The following is a 12619-nucleotide window of genomic DNA, read 5'->3' as shown; positions in this document are numbered from 1 at the left end:
CACCTCCCCATTTCAAAGAATCCCGAGTTGGAATCACCTGCCAAGTCATGTGGCCTCGTTTCCTCACTTAATACGCTGGTCAGTCACCGCCCGGCCATGTCACCTGACAACTGCCACCTTCGAGAGCCATGTCCATGATTTTTGTGCACAACGCCGGCGAAGGATGATTTTCTCGAAGATTGTGCCTCTAACGCTTTCGCATTTAAATCTCGACTCAGATGAAAGGGGGAGGGAGGGGGAGGAGAGGTAATGTGCGAGTGGAATGACAAGTATACGGTTGGAGATGATGGCTGACAGGTGGAGGACAGTGGTCAGGAGGTACAATCTGTCGCAATGTGGTTGCTGTATTGGATCGGGGGAGTAAAACGGGGTGGCATCTGACACTTTGCAGGACGAACTGAATCACACCCTGGCGCAAAAATTTAACGCACACAAAAGAGACGAGGCGGCAACGGACAGGCGCCAATTTGGCGCCGTTGTCCTCTCGTCTCCCTCTTTTGTGCGCATTAATTTTTTGCGCCATCTTTTCCCAATTACTTTAAAAAAGATGTTAAAACAGTTATCCCGGCGAAATGCTTTATTGAATCACAACCATCGCTCGCACGGTCTGAACATGCAAACAGCAGCGGATGCTGCGTGCTGCCGGAAGACTAACGCTAACGAGCACTCTGCCGCATGAACAACATGAATCGAGTTTTGTTTTTGTTTTTAGCATTGCTTATCCCATTGCCTAACTTGAAACGTAAAATGTTAGTATGTAATACATAAACTCTGCTGTGTATATTGGTTTTTACGTTGAACCTATTTCATTTTAATTTCTGTGAGCTTCAACACCGCAAACTTAATTTGTGCCTCGCTTTAAGGAAGAGGAAATCAACTCAACACGAACGTACGGTTCCTGATAAAGAGATGACAATTTCCTGCTTATGTTTCGCTCCTCTTCCTACTGTGATATTTTATGATATGCTTTCAGCGCCTATGCAGCCTATCAAATGACAAATGACATCGTTGTGACAAGCTTGCCTCAATCTTTCAGCCTCTTTCGTTTCCCTCTTCTTTCAGAGTGCCGTCACCCACGCTGACAGAAGGGAGAAGCAGGAGGTTCTGGTTCACTGGACGGCTGAGACCGGGGCGAGACAGCCCGCAGAGGTGTTTTTCCGGTAAGGCTTTTTTATCTCAGACATGAAATTTTCTCGTCCGCATATAGGAACACCGATGATAAGCGCCATAAATCTTAACTGATCTGCGGTGCTGCTGAAATGTTAGTGAAATAGGAATTAGAAGTTAAATCTGATCTAACTTTCAGGCAGCAATTACTCGTTGTAAATATTGTTCCATTTGTACTTTTCTATGTTATAAAAAAGAAAAATGCTTACTTCTTTATCCAACTACTGTCCGCTAACCTTGCGCGTTATCACTGGCCCACCAAGTGCCTCAACGCTTCCTGTGTGTCTCACTTGACCTGAGATTCAGACTGTGACAGATTCTAATGTCCGCCATTCTCTCTGCAAAAAGTGTGCAGGCCCTTTCATGTTGTGTATCACGTGGCATCCTGTAACACTGTACCCTGCAGATTAAGCTTGCCTCTCATATTCCCAGCTGTAAAGATACCCACCTTCAACTTAGCACATTTGTTACGCTACAGGGCTCGACATTTAACAGACCAGAGGTCTTTTGCAAAGACCTTGCATCATCCTTCCCTCCACGATCTTCCTCCTTTTTTTCCGTTTTTTAAATGCAAGCTGGCCACCCCCACATTGGTCTCTTGAATCTGACTTTCTTCCTTATCTAGCCCTTTCTACCTGGCATCGTATTATTTCTCTGGGCTCATAAACGCGTTCTCGTTAGTATAGAGAGTTTGAAAATCCTCATTTAGAAAGTTAGGTCATAATTTTGTCCAAAACGTACCCGCTATTGTGGCTCAGTGGTTAAGCACTCGCGGACTGAATCAGCAGGCCCGCGTTCAATACTAGCCCATCAAGCGCATTTTATTAAGACGAAATACCGAACGTGCCCGTGCGCTGTGCTATGCCAGTGCACGGTAATGATCGCCGGGTGGTTGAGATTATTCCGAATCCTACCTCGTTTCTCTCGCTGCTCATTTGTGGAGTGTATGAGACGTGAGAGCCCCGCCGGGGTGGTGCAGTGGTAAGACGCCCGACTACTGTGCCGGAGTACCCGAGTTCGAACCCGACCTCGGCGGCTCCGTTACGATGGAGGCGAAACGAAGAGGCGTCCGTGTGCTGTGCGATGTCAGTTGTTGTTGTTGTGGCTGTAGGAAGAAGGAAAAAAAATGCACGGGCCTGCTACTGGCTCTGTAGCGAGCCACCTCTGCTGCCTCGTGCAGACAGAAGAGAAAATAGAGATGAAAGAAAAGGAAGAGGGGGAGAAAGACGCGCGCCCCAACAACAGCCGTCGTCCACCACCGAAGTGGTGGCGGGTGCGACGACGGCCTACAACAGACAAAAGTTCGGTGGCAGGCTAGCCGCCGCCGCAAGTGGCGGTTACCTACCTGCCCCAGCCCCGTCAGCTCACGTTAAAGATCCCCAGGTGGTCGAAATTACTCCGTAGCCCTCCACTACGGCTCCTCCTTCTCTCTTTCCACTTTCACTCCCACCTTCCTTCCTTCCCTTTCGGCGCAGTTGAGGTGTCCACAAAAACAAGTGAGACAGTTACCGCTCCTTTCCCTTCCTATAAATCAATCAGATGTGAGACAGTTTCTGTGCATTTTCCTTTCTTCACAGTGAAGTGTAGGCCTCTAAGAGATGGACACGCTAGTTAAGGGCAGCTATCTGGTTGGCGCCGAGCATCATGTGATGCATGTCGTCAATAACTACGCAAGGAAAACAGGCTATTCCCATTCAGAGTGAGGGGGGTGTAGAGAATAGTACTGCAGAAAGGAACTAGGATAATATCTTGTGGATTGAGAGCGCATCTTTGTATGCTACAAAGTTGGTGGGCATTTAAGCTCCACCTTGAAAGTATGACACTAAAGCTGACTGCCTTTTCCTCTAATTACACAGTCGTAACGTGCAACCTCACGTGAAAGACTGCACCACGTATAAATAAATGCACTTTTCTTCCTAAGTCCTTCCAGCCTCCCTTTTCTCGCCTATAGTCGATAGTGTGTCTGACGCACAACTCAAGTTCCGTGCGATCGAACCATGCCTGAAATGTTGTTGTTGTTGTTGTTGTTGTTGTTGTTGTTGTTGTTGTTGTTGTTGTTGTTGTTGTTGTTGTTGTTGTTGTTGTTGTTATTGTTGTTTTTCACAGGAATGGAAAGGCGCAGTATCTGTCACACTTGTTTCTGTGGACACCTGAACCGCGCCGTAAGGGAAGGGAGGAATATGGGAGCGAAAGTGGAAAGTGAGAAGGAGGAGCCGTAGTGCAGGGCTACGGAGTAATTTCGACCACCTGGGGATCTCTAACGTGCACTCACATCGCACAGCACACGGACGCCTCTTCGTTTCGCCTGAAATTGCCGCCTTTGTTCTTTCAGCGAAATCAAATTCGGTATAAAGTAGTGTCATGTGAGAAATTCGGCGACCTTTATTTCCCACAGCATGTTTTGTTTTAATCGAGGTCACATGGTTGTGGCATCAATATCTTGTCTACCAATCAGGATTTTTCGCTCAGGTCCAACACAACTGGCGACAATGGCACCGGATTATCTGCCACATGGAATCCTTCAGGTTTTCTCATTTAAAAAGAAACTTGCAGAATACCATGCGCCAGAACATATGTTCCTAAGCTCGAGGCGTGAGAAGTGTTAGTCTGCAGTGTGCTCCAGAAGGCCAGGTCCTCTCGGCAGCGGTGTTCGTGAGGTGGTGGGAGCGTTGCGTGAAGCAATCGGCAATTTTGGCTTGTGCGCACGTAGGTGCGTGAGATAGCCTTCATATTCCATGGTTTCGGGATGATACGTCACAAGGCTGCTGACTGAACAAGCTCATTGACATGAAGACACAGATCCCCGAATGTTCGGACGAGGCACGGTTCCGAGGATGTGATGGATACGGTGTACCCGTAACGTGATGCAACAATCGGAGAACATGCGCGGTCGCCGCTACGGAGGAAGTGGGTGGCTGAGCTGGGGGGCTAAGTGGAGGGCAGAGCTCGTAACGAGGTCGATGCCGACGACGACGCCAAACGCAGGAACGGGCGCCTAAGAGCTGAGCTCTAAAATCACTAGCATAGCGCTACCAGGCGGTAACTGGCATCGGTCATATAGCCGAGCCCTACCTGGTGTTGTGCCGGTGGGGTTATCACACAGTAGCCCACAGTCAACAGGGTTGTGCCAAGGATTTGGTTGCGTAGCCCTCGTCACCCGTTTCGTGAACGAGGGCTGTCAGCTCCCTGGCCGGTAGCGATGAATCCGAGTCGGCGCTGGTGAGATGAAGAAAAGGCTTTATACACTATTTACAAGCCTTTAAACAACGAGTTCGGCTCTGGGGCCGAAAGTTAACATAGCCATACGCGACTGTCTTCGCGCGGCGACAGCCGGGGAGATTCCGCCGCGTGGACGCTAGTGACGAACTCACACTCGGAGTCTCGAACGGAAGCACTTGAAACTCCGTCACCGAGAACCGTTGACGCTCAAATGGTCCAATCCGACGGCAGCACTTTCGCAGGGCCGATGGGAGAGCTTGCTGCGCTCTCGCTTCAAATATGCCGCGGGTCGAGAAGGGGTTCACCGTCAGGGCCACGGCGCCATGCTGTCTGCACGCTCAGCTCATGTTGAAACACGTCGCTTCTCTCCCTTTGGCACGGCTCGCCTCCAGTGCACTGGTGCTCTGCAGAAAAGTATCCGGATTTTGTGAAGGAGGCGTTCGCCGAAGAAGTTTGGCGTCCGGCTGAATTTCTGGGCGGCTTTGGCCGGGCACAACACTGGACGTAGGGTTGCCTGGTATTACATTTGACAGGAGCTGCCAACTCGGGTCGTTCCTTACATATAGGATGGTTGTATCAGAATCAGCCTGCCAAAACCCTTGCACTCACGTTATTCCAAGGCCACGCAGGCACTTTCATACGGCTCGGTTAAAGCGGCGCTTTTAATGTGGGATGGTATCCTACGCTTTCGCGTCGTACCCTTAAAGGCAGAGCTTAGGACGCCCTATAATTTTTCATAAAGCGAGGGGTGGATTTCTCTATTTTGTGGCAAATATATAAATTAGATTGTTTGTAAATTTGTGATGTCATATAAATGACGTCATCTGTCGCTAGACCTAACCCAAAGCAGAATAATGTGTGCGGGAATGCTTCCTTCTTCTAGAGGGGTTTTAATATGCCCAGAATAAGATGAAGCAGCTTTCCTACATATACGGTGAGGAAAATGGGTCTCATTTAGATTAACTCTGATTTCCAATATGAGTATGTTGGTTATGTCCGCATGCCGCCATTTTTGTGAAATTGTTCTTGGTTTAAAATGGTGAGTAAAGAACGTCGTTGCTTATTGCAGGAACATTTTATTGAGATGTTTGAGCAGTCAATATTAGATGTCATCTGGTCCTGGGCCTCGTTCAGTCAGCCTAATATATTTTCTTAACATCTACATTCACGTGAAAAAGATATTCGTGTTATTGCTGATTGTATTATTCACCATCCGACGTCCGTCCTACATAGTCTTATCAATTACGGAAGTCAACAACTATGTCAAACCTAACTAGGCACTGGATGATAGGCGTATGTCAAAGTAAATGCTGCATTGAGTTCAAAATAATGATTGCTCGAGCTCTGCATGACAAAAGTGTCTTTTAGTTACGAACGACATTTTGTTAACCATGACACACGAATGCAGGGCTACAGTGGTGCAAAGCTACAACCAGTACTTCACTAACTTGGACAGCATCCGAGTCCAGTACGGAGCTGCCAGCCCAGTCTCTCTTATGCGCCTAACACTCACGAGTCTGCTCAGCTCGACGACAGCATCAGTGGTTACCTTTGTTCTCGGAACTTGGATGTCCTGATAACAAGCGACGTCAGTGAGGAGAAACTTCACGGTGGTAGTCAGACGTGTTTATCGTGCTTACGGAACTTAAATGCAACGTAATATTTATATTGTCTTGTGCACATTTCCCGATATGTCTAACCTCTGTAAAAATATTTTTGCTCCCTAGGCTAGCGATTCTTCAATTCACCTTTTATTTGTATTTTAATTAAGCGCGATAACAAGTAGCCGCCTGAATACTCCAACCTCATTTGATGTTGGAGCAGATGTTTAAAATAGAGACAAACACTTGCTGGTTGTATTCTACCCACTTAATATACGTCTGTTTGCCAATGTTGCCATATGTAATCCGGCGTGGTGGGTACTTCTAGCTGCCCTGTGCAGCTTTTTCTACGTCCCGTCCTTGTACATTATGGAAAATAAACGAAATGAATGAATGAATGAATGAATGAATGAATGAATGAATGAATGAATGAATGAATGAATGAATGAATGAATGAATGAATGAATGAATGAATGACCAAAAAATAAAAGAAAAAATCGACGTCGCAACTTCTAAAACACAGAAGGCAACCCTACGGAGTATTCATTCACAATGAAAGTATATTGTGTGGATCTTGCTGCCAATATGTTGGCTCCTGTTTATAACCGAAGCATGCGTTTATTTCAGAAAAAAACTGGATTTCGAAACGCGACCGTCTCTCTCCACCAGTCAATTTAAACCCGTAAGATCAATCAAAAAAGCACACTGTCATAACGGCTTGGTAGTATTGCAATGCGGTATACTCACAGCAATCTCCGCTCAAAACCTGCTACAATTCATTGCAGATGTTCATTGATATAACCGGTTTTTGTCTGCTGATATAACCGTTCCGTTTCAGGACATGTTACAATAGCTCGGTTTCGCCATGATTGCAACCAATCTGCCACCAGACCACTGCAGTCTGTTGTTGGAGGCGTATACGTAAATTTTAGCCCAGTGTCCCGTTGAGGCAGGCAAAGTGAAATAATCGCGTACAGCTCCACAGTCTTTTCTTTCTTGTATAATATACATTTGGCCAAGGCTCATATTGGAACATTTGATTTCGATCGTCGACACAGCCGCCAGTCAAAAAAAGGGAGAAGAAGAAGTAGCACGACCAAGGGCTAAGCTTGCCTCTGTGTGCTTGCTTCGTCTGTCGTGAATTTTATGTTGGGCTACAATAAGCTATAATGATATGTGTTGCTCCGCTTCTCCAAAGCTGCCGTCTCTCTATAGACTTCCAAATGAATAGTTCGACAGATGCCGCAATTTGCTCGTTCCTTTCTCATTCTTCTGGACGGTTTCCAATAGTACCGTTCACGCACTCTGTTAGGCTTTCGTATTCTCATTATGAGTGGGGAAATGCTGCTACGGGTCCTGAGCGTCTTGTATATCAGAGCAAGCAACGTGCAACTTAATCAAGCTGGGCATTCAGGCTGGCGCAAGGATAAGACCGAGCGGCCCGCAGAGAATTCTCGGTTCTTGCAAAAGCGTTTTCTTCCGCGGCAAAACTCACGATGTGAATAGCGCGGCAGCCCCTCTGTCTCGTACCGCTAATAAGAGCTCCTTGGTATATTCAGGAAAACCAGGGCGGGGTGCATAAAAGGCGAGTGCCGTTCAACACTCTCCCAGTTCTCCTCCCTTCAATCTGCTAAACCTTGTATGCTACCCATTCAACTGCATCTGTCCCAACCCACAGCCTTCAGGCAGGTGCCACAACCATCTCACACGTGGTCTGGGAATACGCGAGTGACCCTCGCCTGCCCGTCGGCAACATCGTCACAGCTTCGTCGAAACGCTGGCTCTCTCCTCGCGCGCCGTTGCTAGCCTTGTTGAAAGGGTTGAAGCCTGCTCGCAAGTCCCCCAACATCCAGGTACTAAGTACATTGTACCAAAGCAGCTTCATGTGCTTTGTTATGAGCCCACTTCATATACCGATCAATGTGGAAATCAATTGCAATAGAATGTAGATGAAGATAGGTTCTAACTTCATTTGCTCGAATGCTGCTGTACCTTTGCCAGTTCAATACTAGCCACCCTGAATAGAATGTAGATGAAGATAGGTTCGAAATTTATTTGCTCGAATGCGGCTGTACCTTTGCCAGTTCAATACGAGCCACCCTCACAGGTAAAGTAAAGTAGAGTTATACAATGATCATATTTGTCCTACTTCGCCTTGTGTTTTAGAGGAGAGAATAACTATTTCATCTATCCTTATACTCTGTTTTCTTGTGCCTTTTTTCTTAGTATTTTATATGCATCCCGCTTCATGACTTGGTTAGAGATCTCAGCCCTCTAATTTTTTTATTAAGAGACAACATGTAAGTAAGAGCAAAGCTATCCGCAGATATGAAACCATAAGCAGTCGTAGCCTTGCCGGAAATACCCTAATTTTTCTTCCTTGTCGTCTTACTAGCGTTGTGCCTTGCCACAAACTGCAATATACTAAGGTTGAAGTAGGCTTCATTCGGCTTTGGCAAATCGCTTGTTCACCATTTTTGCTAAACGCTAAATATTAATAGTAGTTCGTTCTTCCTCTCAGTGGGGCTGTAGCATCATCATTCTGCAAAAATAAACACTGAGCTTGTGAACTGATTTTCTTCACACAATACATGAAATGTTTTGAAGATGTCAACACTGCGAGATTCTGTATTAGTCTTGTTTGCTCTCCTTGTATGAGCCTTGCCTCTCAGGATATACAAGCTCAGGACATCACGTAAAGATTTAGCCGACCTTTCTAAAATTCATCCTTTGCTTGGCCACATCCTACAAAGGTATAGACCGTTAGCAACTTCTGAAGGTTTTCTTTTTTCATCTTTTCTATATTTCCTCTTCATTTATGCTTTTCTTTCTCCCGTCTTTCGTTTTGGTATTTCCGAGACAGCTCCTCTGGGGAATCATCATGTGGTTCATGTTTGTTATATTCCCTTTCACATTTTTCTGATTATGTTCTCAATGCGATTTATGTAAACCTGGAAAAGAATCCAGCAAAATACGTGCATAGGAATAGGTGCTACTAATATGATTATATATATATATATATATATATATATATATATATATATATATATATATATATATATATATATATATATATATATATATATATATATATATATATATATATATATATATAATTAAATGTATGTACGCCCATTTACGGTTACTCTTGCAGTGCATTGCCCCGACGGAGTTGTGAGGTTACCACCAGCGGTGCGAATCAGCCGGCCATCCCAAGCGGTAGTTACTTTCCTGGGCTTAGCGGCGAACGCTCCACTGACAACAGAACAGTCGGCTCCGCTGTCTACTAAGGCGGTAACCATGTGACCGTCGACAGCAACGGTGAGGCCACTTGTTCGTGTCATCGTATTACACGTTGGCTTCGGTGTTCGATCTCTACTTCCTCATTTGTTCAGGTCGCGGCCAGGACACAGGGTTGTCACTTCACTGGGCGGCGGCGTCAACTTGTAGTTGGTTCGTGTTGTCGTCTTTGCCGCCGTGTGTAGGAGCGGTGTCACCTTGGAGTCTGGGCGCGTGATCGTTGAGGGCGCCTTTATAAGGAGCATCGCCATAGGCGTCGTCGTTACTTTTCGTCGGCGGTGGATGATCTTCGGTTTTTTGGCTTTGAGCACCCTCACCTCCAAAGGTTTCTGCCTTTAGATTTCCCTACAGGGGCTAGAGGATCTCCTTGCACGTAACTGCTGCCCAGCGATGCAAATGGGGTGCTGTACGGCGATGGAGAGCGATACCGACGGCTTGGTCACTCTGCCCTGCGCAAGTAGCCATCGATATCCTACGGTCGCTCGCTAAGACGGAGTCGTGGGGCGTCGAAGGCGAAACCACGCAGGCCAATACGCCTGTGTGGACAGCGCAAGAAGATGTGTCCAGCCTCACCACAATGATAGCATAGTGGTCGATTGTTGGACGTCCTCCAGGCGTCGCATTTCCTTGGGCTAGACTGCCGTTCGTAGACTTAGCGGGCCAAGGGGCAGCGTTCGTGTGGAGATTTTTCACCTAGGGGAAGGGGGGGGGGGGGGTCGTTTCGGGGTGCAGGACGGCGTGCGACAGCGGCGTAGCTCATAGATTAGAGTTGCTGCATTGTATCTGCAAGGTAGGATTCCCAAGCGTCTGCTGCACTTCTTCACGGACGACGTCAGCAAGTGTCGCTACTTGAGGTTCCTGGTATGATGGAAGCATCCGGCGCAGCTCTTCTCGAATGACCTCGCAGATAAGGTCTCGCAGGCTGTCTCCGGTTGTAGGTGATCCTTCGTAGGGGCTTGCATACACCGCTTCAAGTAGTCAAATGTTTTGACGCAATAGTCCTCTCAATAGACGACGCCTCTTTTTCTCATTCGGCCACTGTTGTCGGCGGATTCCTAGCAATACCTGCAAAAAGCGACTACTTCACACCTGTCATTAACAGTTTCACTTTCTCCTCCTCCGTCATGTTTGGGTTAGCGCGGCGAAAGAGGCGCTTCATTTTCTTGACGTAAACAAGGACAGACTTATTTGGAAGCTGAATTCTTGATTGTAGCAGGGCTGGACTGATTTGTTTTAGGCGGAACTTCTGAAGACCATCAAAAACTCTGATTTGAATGTCTCCTAGTCCTTCAAACAAGTCTCATTATTTTCGAACCAGGTTCGTGCAGGTACTTGAAGAGCAAAGTAGACTTGCTAGAGTTCCGAAGCGTCGATCCAGCTATTGAATGCTACCGCGCGGTCAAAAATGTCTATCTAGTCTTCCGCATCTTCAGTGAGTAGTGAAAGATGTGAGACTCCCGGGTCTATACGAAGATAACCTGCGCTGTAGACTGTGACATTATCAATGCTGGGGCCTTCTTCCGGGGTTGAACGGGGTCCTGCAGCAGACCGTGTTCGGGTTGGAGCCCTTTATGTCGGCGGCTGGCTTGGTGACCTGCAGGCTAGTCCCCCAGGGCGACAAGGACGTGCGGGATCTTGGCTTGAAGGTGTAGACCGGATCTCAAAGAGCAGTTCCTCCACCAGTTGTCACGTAGTGGTGACAAGCCCGCTAGCCAGAAACGAAGACACTGGCGCTGCACTTGAATGAAGCTCTTTATTGGTCTGACTTACGACCGCAATCGACAGCGGTGATAACAACAAACGTGCTCGTCGGTCGTAAAACTAAGAATTCCCGTCGCACCCGTCAACGCTCAATGTAACGACGCCGAAGAAACATCGAGATAAAGCCGCAAGCGATGACTAACACAACCTGGAACATTGCAGGAATGCACACGAGTGGCCGGAATCTTCGAGACACATCTGGGCGCATCTTGCGCGACAAATAAATTGATAAAGCTGACAACGAGCGTGAACAAACAAAGAACACAAATTTATCGGCTTGACAGAATTAGACTTGTAAGGCGCATGCCAGCGGCTGCTAATAAACAACAAATAGAGCTTTGAATATTTCGCAGCAATATGTTGCGCGCGCAGTCGCACCCGAGACAAAACGGTACCAAGATTACATTACGTGTCGTAAGGAAAGCCAAACTCGAGTTATTCGCGACCTTTGAGCAGGTAGACCGCTATAGCGTAAACAGGAATAAGCTCCGGCTTAGCCTTGAAAAAGTGTTTGCCGCATATTCGATGATCCGGCGCCTGCTTCATTGCGGCGGCCCACTGTTTACTGTGACGTTTATCGAGAAAAAACCCGTTCAAGCTGATTAAACTTCACTTTCTGTACCTTTCAGCACAAGCCACACCGACGCAACCGTTCGGCATGGTGCGGTTCTTTTTTTTTCCCTGGCGGCAATAAACCATCCCGCAATCACGGTAGACAAAAGCTACTGAATTGTTGTTTTGCCTCCTGCACGACAGTCACTGACGACGACAGCGCCATCGCATCTTCATTGCGGGCCGGAATGAAGTCTATAGCATATCCCACACTGAAGCCCATAAATCTTCGCTCACCCGTTTGTAATTTGTTTCCTTGTAGTGTCACATATATTTATCGTTCTGCGTTGCCTTTTTCTTCAAAACTTTTACGGTGAAAGATTGTATTGTATCCTTCTAACTTAAAAACCGGTGCTGGTTCGTTGCTTCCTTTCTAGTGGACAACATCACTTCTTATATAACAACATACAACAAGTGCCATTCTGCAAAGAAATTCATTGCTGAAGCATATTATTTTTGGCAAAAATCTTCTCTCATTGGTCCTTGCGTAGCGGAGCGCCAAGCCTTTAAGCGATTACGTACATCGCAGATTCACGCTGACTACCAGGTTGCTGGCGTATTCGTTGCATTAAGATGCGATACAAAATTCCATAAACTAGATGTCAAAGATTTTAAGCACTCGGCATGGTGTTACGGCTCATGGCCACCAATACGGCTAGAACAGCGACTGCATTTTTAATCTTTGAGCTGTGTTTTCTTTTTTTTTTTTTTAAGAATAATTGTCAATCGCACCACATCAGAGGGTTGACATGAACTTTTCGTAATGTGCCGATAGAGTAATTATCTTCAGTGTTGTATCTATGGTAAAAAAATACCACACCTTACATGATCGCAGCTGAACAATAACGATGAACTACAGCGCCAGTACAAATGGATTCTTTTTCCAACTCTACTTTTTTGTGCAAGTCCTTCGGCCCAACAGTGTTATATTTCTCGTCGTTTTCTTTTTTAATTCTTTT

The 12619-nt window shown here is 46.6% G+C and overlaps 1 protein-coding gene across 4 annotated transcripts in view; it reads left to right on the top strand.

Moving 5' to 3' along the window:
- The window catches only part of LOC146182226 (putative defense protein 2), a 73878-nt gene that overhangs the window by 48398 nt on the left and 12861 nt on the right, over positions 1-12619 (top strand). For 2 of the 4 annotated variants that reach the window (XM_084577284.1, XM_084577281.1), the window contains exons 4-5: positions 1063-1160; positions 5795-6373. In XM_084577284.1, coding sequence (XP_084433410.1) covers positions 1063-1160; positions 5795-5963 — 267 coding nt within the window. In that variant the 3' untranslated portion in view covers positions 5964-6373. Of the gene's footprint in view, positions 1-1062; positions 1161-5794; positions 6374-9141; positions 9309-11677; positions 11764-12619 lie in introns of those variants that run through there. The other 2 variants (XM_084577282.1, XM_084577283.1) reach the window with 2 other exon arrangements.

The sequence above is a fragment of the Amblyomma maculatum genome, chromosome 8, assembly GCF_055883805.1.
Source record: "Amblyomma maculatum isolate TAMU_Amacu chromosome 8, ASM5588380v1, whole genome shotgun sequence".
Taxonomy (NCBI): Eukaryota; Metazoa; Arthropoda; class Arachnida; order Ixodida; family Ixodidae; genus Amblyomma; species Amblyomma maculatum.
The sequence above is the reverse complement of the archived record's forward strand: the minus strand, read 5'-3'. Positions and strand labels throughout refer to the sequence as shown.